Source organism: Diabrotica undecimpunctata, chromosome 7 (genome assembly GCF_040954645.1).
Source record: "Diabrotica undecimpunctata isolate CICGRU chromosome 7, icDiaUnde3, whole genome shotgun sequence".
NCBI classification, from domain to species: Eukaryota; Metazoa; Arthropoda; class Insecta; order Coleoptera; family Chrysomelidae; genus Diabrotica; species Diabrotica undecimpunctata.
This window is the reverse complement of record NC_092809.1, coordinates 74,271,871-74,287,557: the sequence shown is the minus strand read 5'-3', so window position 1 is coordinate 74,287,557 and position 15,687 is coordinate 74,271,871. Positions and strand designations below refer to the sequence as shown.

Genomic DNA, 15,687 nt, shown 5'->3' with positions numbered 1-15,687 from the left:
AATGCATCGATAACTTTCTGCACTTTCAATTTTTTTTCTTATCAAGAGGAAACATTATTGCACCATAAAAATCCTGAGGAAAGTTTGGTGTGATGAAAAAATTATTACTAGTACAAGCCCAAGTACTTTTCCATTTTCTGGAAGAAACTTGTAGAACTCGGCAGCAATTCTAGCTACTCCTGGTGCTTTTATTTGGTTTTAAACAATCCAATGCTATTTGCAGTTCTTCCATACTAAACGATCGGTGTAAATGTTCATTAAGGATAAACGGTTCTGCATACAACACAGGATCCGCCGTTATCTCCGTATTCAAATGTCTTGCAAAATATTGCAGTAAACTGTTTAAGTTAACACTTTCCCCAACGGTCGAACTTCCAAACTTATACAGCCCAACAGCCTCCCAAATTTTTTTTTTTTTAATTTTTTGTATTTCTTGAACTCAATGCATCATTCTTATAAAATTCTTTCTTTTTCAAGTCACAAAGGTGCTTGTATTTCTGCTTAACGTCCCTATATATGTAAAAGAAGCTATATTAAACTTGTATTTTATTTTAATTGCAGTACTTAAATCATATTATTAAACTCTTCGTTTTATGGACTTTATGGTCATTAACTTTTTATGTCATCTAGTCTATGCCATTAAACAAAAAGTTATTTTGAGTAATATTGTCAATATTATGTACAATATTGGACTTTTTTAATTGTCATAGTTTTTGTCGAACATCCTTGTTTTCTTGTTCCTTATTTCTACTTAAGAACTTAATTTTATACAGGGACAATAATAAAAAATACATATGTTTGTTTAGTTTATTATACAAATTGGTTCACAAATATAGTTTATATTCCATACTGCATTATTTTTATCTTGGACACATAATACCACGTCCTCCATCAATTCGGAAATTATTTCCAGTTACGAAACTAGCGTCAGTACTTGCTAAGAAAGTAATACCGGAAGCAACTTCTTCGGAGGTACCTGCACGTCCAAGAGCATGCGTCGTTCTACTTTTTTCCAAGAATGCTTTGTATTGCTCGTCATTAAGTCCTGATCGTTTGTGCAAAATGGTATCGATGACTCCCGGATTCACGCTGTTGCATCTTACTTGTTTTGAAGCCAATTCCAAAGCAACGCATCTGGTCAGTTGGTCTACCGCTGATTTTGAAATGCAATAAGCTAACACACCTAGAATATTAAAAAAAAAATTAGTCGTCAAATTTTTATACAAACGAATCTACTGCAAAAATATTATTTAAGACATAAAATATAAAAGTTGCAGAAGAGTATAACTTTAATTTAGTATTTTTTTAATTTAGACCATTTATGTATATGTTGTCAAAGGAATACTGTTCTTCTATTGTTAATTCTGCCACAAGGATTTTGGCATTAAAAAGCTGACATTGAAGAAGGAGAAGAACAACAAACAACTCCATATAGCAACTTAAAACAACAGTTTCATGTCAAAAGATTCAAAACTCTACGAACTAGAAAAGGAATTAGAAAACATAAATCGGGACATAATGAGACTACCAAGAGTTAAAAGAAGAGAAAATAGTTATATGGACTTACATTCAGGCAATAGTCTCTACAATAAAGGCAAGGGAAACTATACACAGGGTGGAGGAGGTTTCTCAAATAATAAGAAGAGGAAATCACAAATTCAAATATCTAATAGCACATCTTTGAAGAAAAATTAAAGACTCCGAATTTCCGAATCGGCACAAGAAATACAAAAGGAGAGACTTATGGAATTCTTAGAACAAGAAAACATGTATGCTGTGAACACCTTTTGCAAATAGAAACCTAAGAGAAAAAGGACATGGATCGCACCTAATGGAACTACCATAAATGAAATGGACTATTTTCTCTCAAACAACAAAAGAATATTTGAAAATATCACAACAATAAGCAACGTAACAACGAAGGAAGAGAGAATACAAGTCTTTAAAAAAAGCAACGCAGATAGATGCCTTCAAACTAACAATACATGGAGATGAATTCAGCACGGTCTTATCGAGTAAGTTTGAATTAGATCCAGCACATAATCAGAACCAAATTGAAGACGTTAACAAATACATAAATTAAAACCATCTAGGAGCCAGACTACAGGTCGCAAAGAAAACAAAAACTAAAGAAGAAAAAATAATCAACGAAACTAAGCAACTAATAAAGAAAAGAAGAACTACTAGTGGAAAACAAACCCCACACTCAAAAATACGTAGAACTAAATAACACAATTGAAAAGAACTAAAATATAACAAAGCAACATAAACAAGAAATATTGACATTGGAAGCAGCAGAATCTGCGTCAAACAGAGAAAACAAAAAGAAGATAGAATTTGTTAATATATTAGGGGAAGTTTGTGGAAGTAAAACCAATTCTTAGATGGTGAATTAGAAGTCGTAGATTATGAAATTTCCTTAGGTATCAATAATAAAAAAAAATTATCAGTATCCTATATTACTTTGATAAACAATGGTAAAGAAGAATTCAAGATGTGGTCATATCGTAGAGTGCTCAAGATATCATGGGTTCAACGTATCTCAAGCATAGAAGTCTTAAACAGAATAGGTCAAGGCAAAGGTGACTTGACGAAGATGACATCAAAGAGAAAACTTGAATATCTGGGGCATATAATGAGATGTAGCTGATACTGGATACTGAAGTTAAGACTCAACAGAAATATCGAGGGAAAAAGAATTTGTAGTAAGAAATATTCATGGCTCCGAAACCTTCTTCAATGGACTGGCTTATCAGTGGCGGTATGTTGACAACACAAAATCACAAAAAAACTATTGAAATTTTATACTTATACGGAATCAATAAAAATTCGATTAAACACAAATTGTGATAAAACTAAAGCCATAACCAACAAAAAAGAGGACCTAAAAATCCTTATAATACAAAAAACTGTTACAGGAACAATAATAATGAATATAAATACTTAGGGCAACTCACAAAACTATGGTATAATTTCACTATTTGAGAAAGTGAGTCATCGTTTAAAGGCCCAGAAATGCGGAAAGCTGTTTGAAAATCCAGTGACGTACACTTACTTTTATTTTAACATTAATTATATTTTATTTTTCAAATATTAATGTTCGAAATAGGCCACAATATATTTATTTACAAGTTTTTACTGACGTTTCGATCTCTATATCCAAAGACCGCTTTCAAAGATATAAATGGTAGTTATATTTATTTTATTTGTTTATTATTATATATTTTTATAATCTTATATTGTTTATTTTCTTTTTTTTTTCTATCTTTAAAAACGGAATAGAGATCGAAACGTCAATGTATTAAACATGTAAATAGATATATTGTGGCTTATGTCCAACCTTCTCCCTAAAAATACAGAATGCCACAAACAAGCAGCTATAGAAAAATAAATATATCTGTCATTTGTATGTTTGAAAACGGTCTCTTTATAGAGATCGAAACGTCCGTAAATTAAACATTTGAATAAATATATTGTGGCTTATTCCCAACATCATTTCTAAAAATACAGAACGACAAGCGAAAAGCCATAGAAAATAAATAGTACTATCATTTGTATAATTGAAAACGGTCTCTGGATATAGAGATCGAAACGTCAATAAATAAACATATTAATAAATATTTTGTGGCTCATTCCCTACATTCCTCTAAAAATACAGAATGCCACAAACAAAAAGCTATAAAAAAGAAGTAATTTTGCAGAAAGTTTACTGATGCCAACCGGCTGTCGCGGAAGTTACGCTAAAACGTCTTTTGACGTGACCAGTCCTTAAACAGTTACACAATGAAATTTTTTTAAAACAAATTTTAAGACAGTTTCTACTCCACCTCAGAGGTATGTCTTGTGGCGCGATACTTTTTTTAAATGGGTGTTCGCCAAGAGCCATATTGTCTTATTAAATAAAATGAACAAAACTGAACTTAAACAGTATAAAACAAAACAAAATAAAATCCTATAAAACAAAATAAAATTCTATAAAAACAAAATAAAAATAATGTTTGATGTGTTTAAACACAAACACACAAAATATTAATCGCTGTCTAAACCTGAAGATGCAGTGCTGCTATTGCTGTCATTATCTTCACCACCTGGTGTAATTATAATTGGCTCTAGTAAAACTTTGATATGAGTGTCAAGTTCCCACATACGATGTTCTTCTTTAATTATGTGGCCTATACATTTAGCCCATTTCGCTGGAGTTACATGGAGGATTGCTTGAATCAAAAGTTTCTTAATTTCGTTTAATTTGAACGTTTTGTTATTGCGTGCTACATCTTCTTTCACTTGCTCCCAGATAAGTTCAATGGGATTAAGTTCGCAATGATAAGGTGGTAGACGCAGAACTTTGACACCATAATCTTTTGCAGTTTCATCTACAGCATATTTAAGATATTCAATTTTCCTTAACCGTACAATGTCAAGGAGCTAAATTTTGAGCATTGATTCTTCGTATGCAATCCCCTTTTCTGTAAGCCATTCTTGAATCCTCCCTTTTAATTTCTTTAATAATCACCTGTTTTTTTCAACTCAAATTGAAGAAAACCATCATCAAGAAACCCTGTATCACGTCCTGTATGGGTGACGATTAAACACCGTCCCTTACCTGATGGAGCTTTTAATCCTGTATATCAGCCTTCTATAAATGCTTCGCGTTTACTTTTGACATTTAAATCTTGCCAAACTTTTCCAACTGTATGACCTTTTCCAACCTTGGTTAACCCAGGTTTCATCCAAATAACATATTTTGCGTCCAGTGCTGCGAATTTTGCGTATTTCTTCTAAATATTTTCTTCTCCGCACAATAATTTTATTTTTTTCTAATAGCATACTTTTTCTGTTGAGTTTTACATATCGAAAGTTTATTTCACGCATGGTCCTGGTTAAGACTCTACGAGATATCTTGGGTAAGGAGTCATTGTTTTCGAGCTCTTGAGAAATATTTTTCAGTGTTGGAATTTCATTCCGAAAATAAAATGAATGAATTTTTCGACGTATAATATTCCTTGTCTCGTCATCCAAAACAATGCTTTTCCTACCTCTAGTTTTACCTTTTTCTTGCTTTTTATTTTCCGATGTATTTTTAAGTACACGATAAATACAGCTAACAGATACTTTTGTTAAACTGCTACAAATGTCGACCGCTTGGTTAACATTTAATTCCATTTTTCTGCCGACAATTGCTTCATAAACGTTTCGTATTATTACCTTCTCTTCGGACGTTAACATTTTCCGTCTCTTTTGCGCCATTTCATTTTTGGAATCAACATCAGAATTTTGCAGTCTTCTCTTGGAACAACTCGGTTTTCGTCCAACTCCAATAAAACTCAAACCAAATAATCACAGAATATAACTGAACATTTACTATAAAACGACAAACTATAACACTCGTATTATCAATAACACGTTTTATCAATAACACAAACTTATCGCATAAAATACCCTACTCTCAGATACGCCAATGTAAATAACCTATTGTTGATGGGCACTCGCTCGACACAAACTAGTTTGACGGTTTTCTGTGGATCTGAATTGAAACGGGGTTCCGTCGCTAATTCCAAAGTTGCCAAACGATTGAAAAATATTGTTTTAAAATATCGATTTTTATTTTATAAATTTAAATATGTATCGAAACGGAACATATAAATAAAATTTATTTTATTACAATTTTGTGCTTAATTTTTACTATTGAAAAGATCAGGTTTTTTTGTATTTTTATGACGGTAATAATCGCTGCAGGGAAGAATACAGGTTTTGTATGACCATAATTACTACTTGTGAACAAGAATTGGCTACACTGTTCGACAACTTCTGGTCAAGTCTACTATAGAGAAGCACAAATAAATATACTACTTTATATATTCTGTAATTTTTTATGAGGAAACGCAAATTGCAATCGAGAAAACAGGCAGTTTTCGAGGGCCGCTGTGTACATTTAAATTTGAGGATATTCCGCGTTTAAACTATGATATCACTCTTCTAAATTGAGGGTTTCTACTTTAAGTAGGGGTGTAGAGTTGTGTTATAGAGGTAGCACCTTTTATCGGAACGACCACATCGAGCGTCATAGACGGGAGATGATTCTTGATAACTGGTCCTCATAAGACAGCTAACTCTCACTTATGGCTCCACGTGCCACACCCCGGGCAACTGCATTGGTCTGCAGGCTAAACTAAGTGAGGGTAGCCAGATATGGCAAAAATTCCACCAAGCGATTGCCGGTATAAGCAATCCCACACTTACTGGCCAACGGCTTCGGGCGGATGAGTTGGTAAGTGGAAGGGCACTCTTTTGTCCTAGTGCTAAGAAATTGGCACCAAAGGCGAATGAATCAAGTAAATGGTCAACGGCATAAGGATGCAGAAGGCAAGGAGAAACCACTGCATTAAAGATCCAATTGGATATCTCTAGTACAATTATCATGGCAATGAGTACTAAAGGAAAAAAGAAACTGATCATGGGAATCGGAGCCCAAGATCCGGCAGGGGAGGAACAGACAAGGACTCCCAGGTCGTTAACCGGCGAAACCCTTGTCAAACTTCGAAACAAGACAAACTAAAATTGTCAAAAACAAAAATAGGTACGTGGAACGTCAAAAGCATGTATCAACCTGGTAAAATGCATAACATCCTTCAGGAAATGGGAAGACTGAATATAAATATATTAGGAGTAAGCGAAACATGGTGGCCTAACTCAGGATATCTTTCAACAAAAACCGGTACCTTATATTATTCGGGAAACACTGATAACCAACATAGACGTGGAGTAGCAATTATTGTCGATACAGAGGTCAACAAGTCAATAGAGGGCTTTGTCCCAATCTCAGAAAGAGTGATGCTACTACAAATAAGGACATCACACACAAAACTAAATCTGATCCAGGTATATGCGCCAACGACGGATGCAACAGAAGATGAAGTAGAAATATTCTACCAACAAGTTGAAGATGCACTGAAAATGGCAAAGAACAGGGAAATCACGGTAGTTATGGGCGATTTCAATGCAAAAGTCGGCAAAGGAAGAGCTGGAACAGTAATGGGAGACCAAGGACTAGGGGAACGTAACGATAGAGGCGATCGTCTAATACAATTCTGCCAAGAACAAAGTCTAATAATCACAAACACGTTCTTTATATTACCAATGAGACGGTTATATACATGGCGATCACCAGCAGATAAACCGGAAAAAGTTGTAAGAAACCAAATCGACTATATAATGATTAAAGAGAGATATCGTAACACCATCAATTCAGTTAAAACATATCCAGGAGCAGATGTCGCATCAGACCATAACCCACTAATCGCTAATGTCACGCTTAAGCTTAAACGTATAAGAAAACCACAAAGAACTCCAAAATTAGATGTTAGAAAACTGAAAGAAGTTGATATAAAAATCAAACTTCAACAGAAAATATACGAAAACATTGATAAATTAGATACTAACCCTTACGAGATAAACGAACAATGGGAAACACTAAAAAACTGCCTCCTCGCTCCATGCAAAGAGATATTAAAAGAACCAACACGAAAGAAAGACAATTGGATGACCGACGAGATACTCGGCATGATGGAACAACGAAGACAAGCCAAGAACAAAGACAGTCACAATTACAAAATCATTAACAACGAAATCAGAAAAAAGATAAGAGAGACAAAACAAACTTACTACGAGGAAAAATGTAAGGAGATAGAGGATCTTCAGAACAAATACGACCTATTCAACATACATAAAAGGTTAAAGAAATGGCAGGACTGCAAAAAAGAAACCACAATACAACTCTTTTAGATAAAAATGGAAATACTATGATAACGACTGACGAAAAACTAAAACGATGGGAAGAGTATATGGAAGAGCTCTTCGACGACGAAAGAGGAAACCCACAAGACTTGTCTTTTGAGGACAGAGAAACAAGTGCAGAAATTACAAAGGAAGAAATAATGTATGCACTAAAGAACACCAGAAACGGAAAAAGCCCGGGGCCAGATCAACTGCCTATTGATATACTTAAAATAATAGAAAATGAGTACATTGATGTCCTCTTAAAGCTTTTTAATAAAATTTATCAATCGGGTGACATACCCAACGAATGGTTGACCTCAACATTCATTTGTCTCCCAAAAAAGAAAAATGCTAGAGAATGCACTGACCACCGTACCATAAGCCTGATGTCTCAAACACTTAAATTGTTTTTAAAGATCATTCATAAACGCATTTACAAAACACTTGATATGGATATTGAAGAAACTCAATTTGGATTCCGTAATGGCGTAGGTACCCGTGAAGCTCTATTTGCATTCATCGTACTAATCCAGAGATGCTTGGATGTGAACCAAGATATGTACGTCTGTTTCATAGACTACAACAAAGCTTTCGACAAAGTCCGCCACAAAGAGCTAATGGACATCCTCAAAGCAAAACAAATACAACACAATGACCTTCGAATTATAACAAATCTATATTATAAACAGCAGGCACACGTACGCATTAATGAACACACATCAGAAGAGTTCGAAGTTAAAAGAGGAGTGCGACAGGGGTGTGTATTGTCACCACTACTATTCAATGCATACTCTGAAGAAATTATGAAAAGAGCTCTTGAGGGAGAAACAGCAGGAATCAAGGTCAATGGAACACCAATTAACAACATTAGATATGCGGACGATACTATCATAATAACAGACAACCTCCGAGACCTCCAAAAGCTAATGAACAAGATAGTTGAGTATGGAGAGGAATATGGATTATCAATAAACACCAAGAAAACCAAATTTATGAGGATATCAAAAACCCAAAATAATGGTGAAAGCCTGACAATTAACGGTAGTGCTTTAGAACAAGTTGAAAACTACCACTATCTTGGCACAATAATTAATCACACAAACGATTACTCCAAAGAAATCAAAGTTCGAATAGAGAAAGCACGTACAAACTTCAATAAAATGAGAAAGGTACTCTGTGCAAGAGAACTAAAATTGGACTTGAGAGTTAGGCTGGCAAGGTGCTATATTTTCTCGACTCTGCTTTATGGGATAGAAGCATGGACACTTAACGCGTCGACTGCTAAAAAGTTTGAAGCATTTGAAATGTGGGTGTATAGAAGAATCCTGAAGATATCATGGACCGAGCATGTAACAAACAACGAAGTCATGAGAAGAATCAACAAAAGAATGGAAGTATTGGAAACCATCAAGACACGAAAGCTGCAATACCTGGGGCATGTTATGCGTAATGAGAGATACAACCTACTTCAATTGATTATACAAGGGAAAATCCAGGGCAAGAGAAGTGTAGGAAGAAGAAGAATCTCATGGTTGCGTAACTTGAGGGAATGGTACGGAGGCACATCAATTGAACTATTCAGAGCAGCAGCATCTAAGATCAGAATAGCCATGATGATTGCCAACCTCCGTCGCGGAGATGGCACGTGAAGAAGAGAAGAAGACTGTAAGTAAAAAAAATTAAACCCAGAAAATAATCAGAAAGGGAAGACTAGTTTGGGCAGCATTTAGAAATACGGTTCTTACATACAACACGCAAACATGGACGTTTTTTATCAAGGACAACATAAAAAAATTCTGAATATCAAACTACCAAATTAAAAAAAAAAGCAGAAACGGTCCTGGCAAGGATGTACAAAACACGGAAAATTAGTAGATCCTGCTAAAAATCAGATATAAGTTTTCAATAACAAACATAAAAATATTTTATGTTTGTTTTCAATAAAAACCAACCTTATAATAACATTTTTATAGTGCACTGCATCAGAGTGCCTAACATCAACAAAAAACTAGTCATTACATGCTTTTTCCAATTTATAAATCCATAGTATATAGTATTTATAGTTTCAAGTTTATAATTAGTAAAATAAATCGCTCGTTAACAACTCGTTATCAAGAAACTTAAATTTTCGAGCAAAAATAATAAAGGAAACAAAAAACAGGATACAAAATGGCTTTGTAACAATAACTGGAAAAAAGAGACAGAACCGACTTTAGATATGTTCAGATAACTATTAAAGCCATTTTAAAGCTTAACATAACATAATTAAATTTTAAGTTGTAAAGTAATTGAATAATGAAATAAATGATAAAGTAGACGGATTACGGGTGTAAAGTAAAGCAGAGAGTATCCGGTAGAGTGCTGAATTATATTAGACTCGCGGCAACAATGTATGGGATACTTAAACTGCATCTGAGATTTGCCTGCATTTTTTTAAACAAATTAAAAATAGGATAGCAACAAAAGAGGAAGAAGAGATAGAAATATTTAAAAAGAACAAAAAAATGTTCGAACTCCAGCCAAAACTCAGTATAAGGAAGAAAAAAGTAGAGGCAAATAGATAACGATAGAGAAAACAGGGGGCTATTGATGGATGTTCTTGACTGATTAGATAGGTAGTTAAACCTAAACCTTTCTGTAAAATTGTTGTAGTTTGAATTTTCCGTCCATTATTATTCGTTGGCCATCATTCATCTTCTTCTTTGTCCCAGATCTAGTTTCTATTAAATTGTTCCCCCATTATAACTTCTAGGAAATGTGTCCTAAATTATCTCTCAGTAAATGTGTCTTTTTTGGTAAATAGTACTGGTAGGTACTTTTCCACAACCCAGTGGAGGACAGACGTACTTTAGGGGTGTGACTCTAGCATACGGAATCCCTGATCCTCTCTTAACTCCTGTACTGGAGAGAAATCGTGTCCTAACCCCATTCCTACCCAATACCTACCACATGTACCTACCAGCTCAACAAACGCCTGGCAAGCGTGTTTTGTTTAAATGACAAAACCCCCTCAGTATAAACAGACATTCAAGAAAAGGGCCCTCAGTACCCGAAAACTCGTTTTTGTCTAATCAAGGTAGCGCTAGGATTTAAGGATAGTAGGAAGGGGTTACGAACATTCAGCGGGTTATAGGAGACTACCAACCACGATCAACGCTGCACCTAATTACATATAATGTACGAATATACCTTATCGAGAGATGAGAAAATAACCGAACTGGAGGAAGAACTCAAACCTGTTAAATCTTTGAGTTATAGGAATTAGCGAAGTCAAAACAAGAGGTGAAGATTAGGTCAAACTAATATCAAGCAACATATTCCAATATAATGGTGAAAGAGAATGGACAAATAGAGGAATAGGTCTATTAATATACAAAAAATTTCAGAAAAATATACAGAACATTTACAGCATTTTCGCAAGAGTGGTGTTTATAATTCTAAGACTAAATAAGAGATACAATCTGAAAATAATAACCAGCGATTACGAATGTGAACTTATTAAAGCCTTCTATGAGTAAATTGGAAGAGCAAAAAGCAGGAGCTAGTCTATTACAACTTTATGCAATGAACACTTTTTTAAGAAGAAACAGTAGGTATAGGAAACTAAAAGTGAATATAATTATATAATAACAGACAAGAAAACTGTTCAAGATTTAACTATACTTAATAAACTATCGGTAGGAGGCGATCACAAGCCCATAAAAGAGCCAGAGTAACGGTAGGCAGTAAAAAGAAGGAGCAAATTTGATAAACAGTTGCAAACTCTTAGTTTGAAATCCACCAAAGCATCCAGAAGCATACATAAAAAATATAGCCGAAACTTTACAGAGTAATAATTCCAAATCTCAAAATACGGACTTTAGCAAACTAAAAAACTAACTATTAATCTTATATATATATATATATATATATATATATATATATATATATATATATATATATATATATATATACACCGGTATTTAGGCGGTACGCCTTTCCGGTAGGGATCTATGGAGGAGTATCACCGAGCCGCAAGCCCTTATCTCTTGTCGTACTGCTCCACCATAGGCCGATCAGACACCAGCATATTCTAGTCTAAGCCGCAGATTCATTTAGAATTTTAAACTGCTGCGTTAGCCTTTTTGTTTTCTGTACACCGAGCTGGGGATCGAACTCATATCCACTGAACCACTCGCAGTGAAGCGAATGAGAACCGGCCGCCCAGCCCGCTTGGCTATCTGACCAACTAATCTTATAAATTTAAACATTAGGTGGGTTTTCCTGCTTCTAGATTAAAAGGAGTGGTTGTAGGGGTTGATAGGATTAGAGGTGTGTTGTTTCGGTCAGTAAAGACAATTACTGCGTGCGCTTGTATTTTGATATGATACAATAAGCAATGCAGGTAAGAAAAAACGCAGAAATAAGGCAGCCACAAAATATAACAATAGGAGAATACAACATAGAGGAGGTAAAAAACTTTATATACTTGGGATCCCTAGTCACGTCTGATAATAACGTTACGGAGGAAGTGAAGAGGCGAATATTTATTGCAAATCAATGTTACCATGGCTTAATTAGACACCTAAGATTAGATAACGTCGCAAGAAAGACAAAATGCCAAATATATAAAACCCTAATAAGACCGGTACTCACATATGGCTCAGAAACCTGGACACTTACTAAAAGAGAGGAAACGTTGTTAGCCACCTTCGAAAGAAAAATCTTGCGACACATATATAAGGGCACAAAAGAAAACGGAATATGGCGAAGACGATACAACTCTGAACTATACAAAATATACCAGGATCCGGATATTATAACATTCATCAAAATAGGACGGCTGCGTTGGATAGGACATGTAGAAAGAATGGAAGAAGGCGAAATACCAAACAAAATATTCAAACAGATGCCAGTAGGAAAAAGAACAAGAGGAAGACCGAAACTGAGATACTTAGAACAAATAGAAAATTATATAACAACCTTAAAAATAAAAAACTGGAGAAAAAAGCACGAAACAGATCGGAATGGAGAAGAATCCTAGAACAGGCCAAGACCCAAAAAGGGTTGTCGAGCCAGTGATGATGATGATGACAATAAGCAATTAACCTTAGGGATTCCAGGGTCAGAGGGCTTTGCCTGCTTGTGGACTGAAAGGAATGTTTCCAGTGGTTGGTTGGGTTTGGGTTCTGTAGGTTTGAGATTGTTGGATTTGGGGTTATTTGATTTGGCTTGTCAGGTTTAAAGTTGTTGGAATAAGGTTTTATGGATTTTAGAATTTCTGAATTTAGAGTTTCCATTATATTATATAATCATATGGTTTTTGGTTTTTTTTAATGTAAGAAACTTTAAAATGCCATGTCTCTATAACAGTTTCTGGGAGAAAAATTATATTACGATGCTACATAACCTTAAAAACAGCAAAAAATGCTATTTTCGCACTTTTAGGTTAGGATATCTTAGAAACCAGAGCCAATTTGGCAATTTGGAGTCCAGAATCGAATTTAGCGCACAAAATACCTTCTGAAAAGTAGGTAAAAATCCTCAGCACATTAGGAAAGCAATAACTTTATAAAGTGTTCTGAAGCTATTTTCTTGTGGCATTTTAAAGTAATTACTATTTTAATGGGAATAAGCCACAATTAAAGGTTATAGTAAATTCATTGACGTTTCAATTTAAATAAAAAATTGTTTAATTTGTTAATATTTGTATTTTGAGATCGATTTGCGAAATGGAAATTGAAATATCAATAAACTTACTTTAACCTTTAATTGTGGCTTATTCCCATTAATAATAATTACTTTATAACAAAAATTAAATTAAAAATAAATTAAAAAAATGTACGCTAAACTGAAACTCACTAAAAGTAAAACCAAAATATTTGTTGAATATGCTAAAATCAAATAGAAAAATTATAGTCTTACCTGGAAAAGCCCTCAAACCAGTAACGCTGCTAATATTTACGATTGCTCCTTGAGTTTTAATCAAATGAGGTGTACAAACTCTAATCATTTCAAACATAGCTCTAACGTTAATATTCATCACTTTATCAAACATTTCCAAAGTTGTATTCTCAATTGATCCATTTTGCAAAATTCCTGCTGCATTTACTAACACATCGATCTTTCCAAAATGCTTTACGGTCTGGTTAACAACATGCTCAATTTGTTTGGAATCAGTCAAATCACATTCAATTACCAGTGGCTTGGAAAATTTGGAAATTTCAGCTACAACTTCCTCGATGGTATCTCCAGGTATATTCTTGTGTGCGATGGCTACATTGGCTCCCAATCGTCCAAAACGTTTGGCTGTAGCTCCACCCAAGCCAGAGCTACCGCCACTGACTAGGACAACTTTTCCCTTAAAAGAAATAGACATTTTTAAAATAAAAATATCAAATTATATTAGTAACTAAAAACTGAAAGTCTTAATAATCTTGTAATAACTAAGATGCTCTTATAGAAACTAGACGGGTTTATATATGAATATAAACTTTTTATTTGTATATCTTTAAGTGGGTACTAAATTCATAACATGATTTTAAAGTGAAATCTTGAAGAACGCTATACTTTTACACAATTATCCGCTTATGACTGTTTATTTCCATATTTCCGAATCAAAAAAATAAAATAGTAATTGCGAAAATAACTTGAGATATATATATATATATATATATATATATATATATATATATATATATATATATATATATATATATATATATATATATATCTATATATATAGATATATATATATATATATATATATATATATATATATATATATATATATATATATATATATATATAGCCTACCATTTGTGATATGCGTGCAGTCGACTATTGTAACAGAATAAAAAAAAATATATGTGATCTGCTGTTTTTCTCCTAAAATTATAATAATAATGATTATTATTATCTAAAAGTATCGCCCAATTACTTGTCTTCCAACTTTGTACAAATTGGTCACATCTGTGTAGCCCAGCGTATCTACCAACACTGTTCTCTAAACAATATCATAGAGCCTCAACAGAAAGGATGCGCTAAGGGTTCCATGGGCTGCAAAAAACAATTTATAATCGACTCAGTCATTTCCAACCGGACGTACACCAAAAAAGGAACCTTTTCACCGCCTTTTCCAGGGGGACTCGTTGAGTCCTCTTTGGTTCTGTTAAGCGATGAACCCACTATCTCAGCTACTGAACTCCACTGGCTCAGGTTTTAGCATCAAAATAACAATACTGTTGTGATATTGTAATAACAATCAGATGCTAAAAACTGTAGGAAATTTCTCAAATGAGATCAGTATGCATTTTGGACTAGACAAGTGCCGTATACTAAATATAGTCAGAGGAAAGGTTCAGTCTGGAGATTAAGATATGCAAGATGGCCAAAACATCGAGGCAATGGGTTAAAATAATATGTACAAATATCTCGAAGTAAAGCAAGCGCCGAAAATTGACCATAAACAAATGAAAACTGAACTGAACTGAACTTTGGCGTTCGTGTGAAGAGTAAGACAACCAAAATCGGCCATATCTTAATAGTAAAAATTTGTTTAAGGCAATAAATACGTACGTCTGTTCCGCGCTGAGCTACTCGGTATTATAAAGTGGTCAAAAACGGATATAGAGGATCTTCAGCGGAAAGTAAGAACACTTCTCTCAAAGGCGCAAAAACACCATTCACGCAGTGCAGTAGAGAGAACAATATTACCGCGGTATCAAGGGGGAAGAGGACTTATGGACATAGGCGAGTAACTGGATAAACAAATTGCTAATTTAAGAATTTATTTTCAGGTACAGGCTGAGACATCTACTTTATATCGAGAAATTTGCGCAGTAAACGATAGAACGCCGCTTAAACTGAGGGAACAAGAAATGCGCATAAACCACCTAAATTAGCAAGAAAAATGCGTACCTTGATGAGTAA

At 34.2% G+C, this 15,687-nt stretch overlaps 1 protein-coding gene across 1 annotated transcript; it reads right to left on the bottom strand.

The window, feature by feature from the left end:
- Positions 1-793: 793 nt before the first annotated feature.
- On the bottom strand, positions 794-14,210 carry LOC140446825 (3-oxoacyl-[acyl-carrier-protein] reductase FabG-like). Its single transcript, XM_072539410.1, has 2 exons — positions 13,681-14,210; positions 794-1,183 (listed from the first exon to the last, which is right to left on the bottom strand). Exons 1-2 carry the CDS (start codon positions 14,132-14,134, stop codon positions 861-863), a joined length of 777 nt encoding a protein of 258 aa, XP_072395511.1. The 5' UTR covers positions 14,135-14,210; the 3' UTR covers positions 794-860.
- Between the last annotated feature and the right edge of the window lie 1,477 nt (positions 14,211-15,687).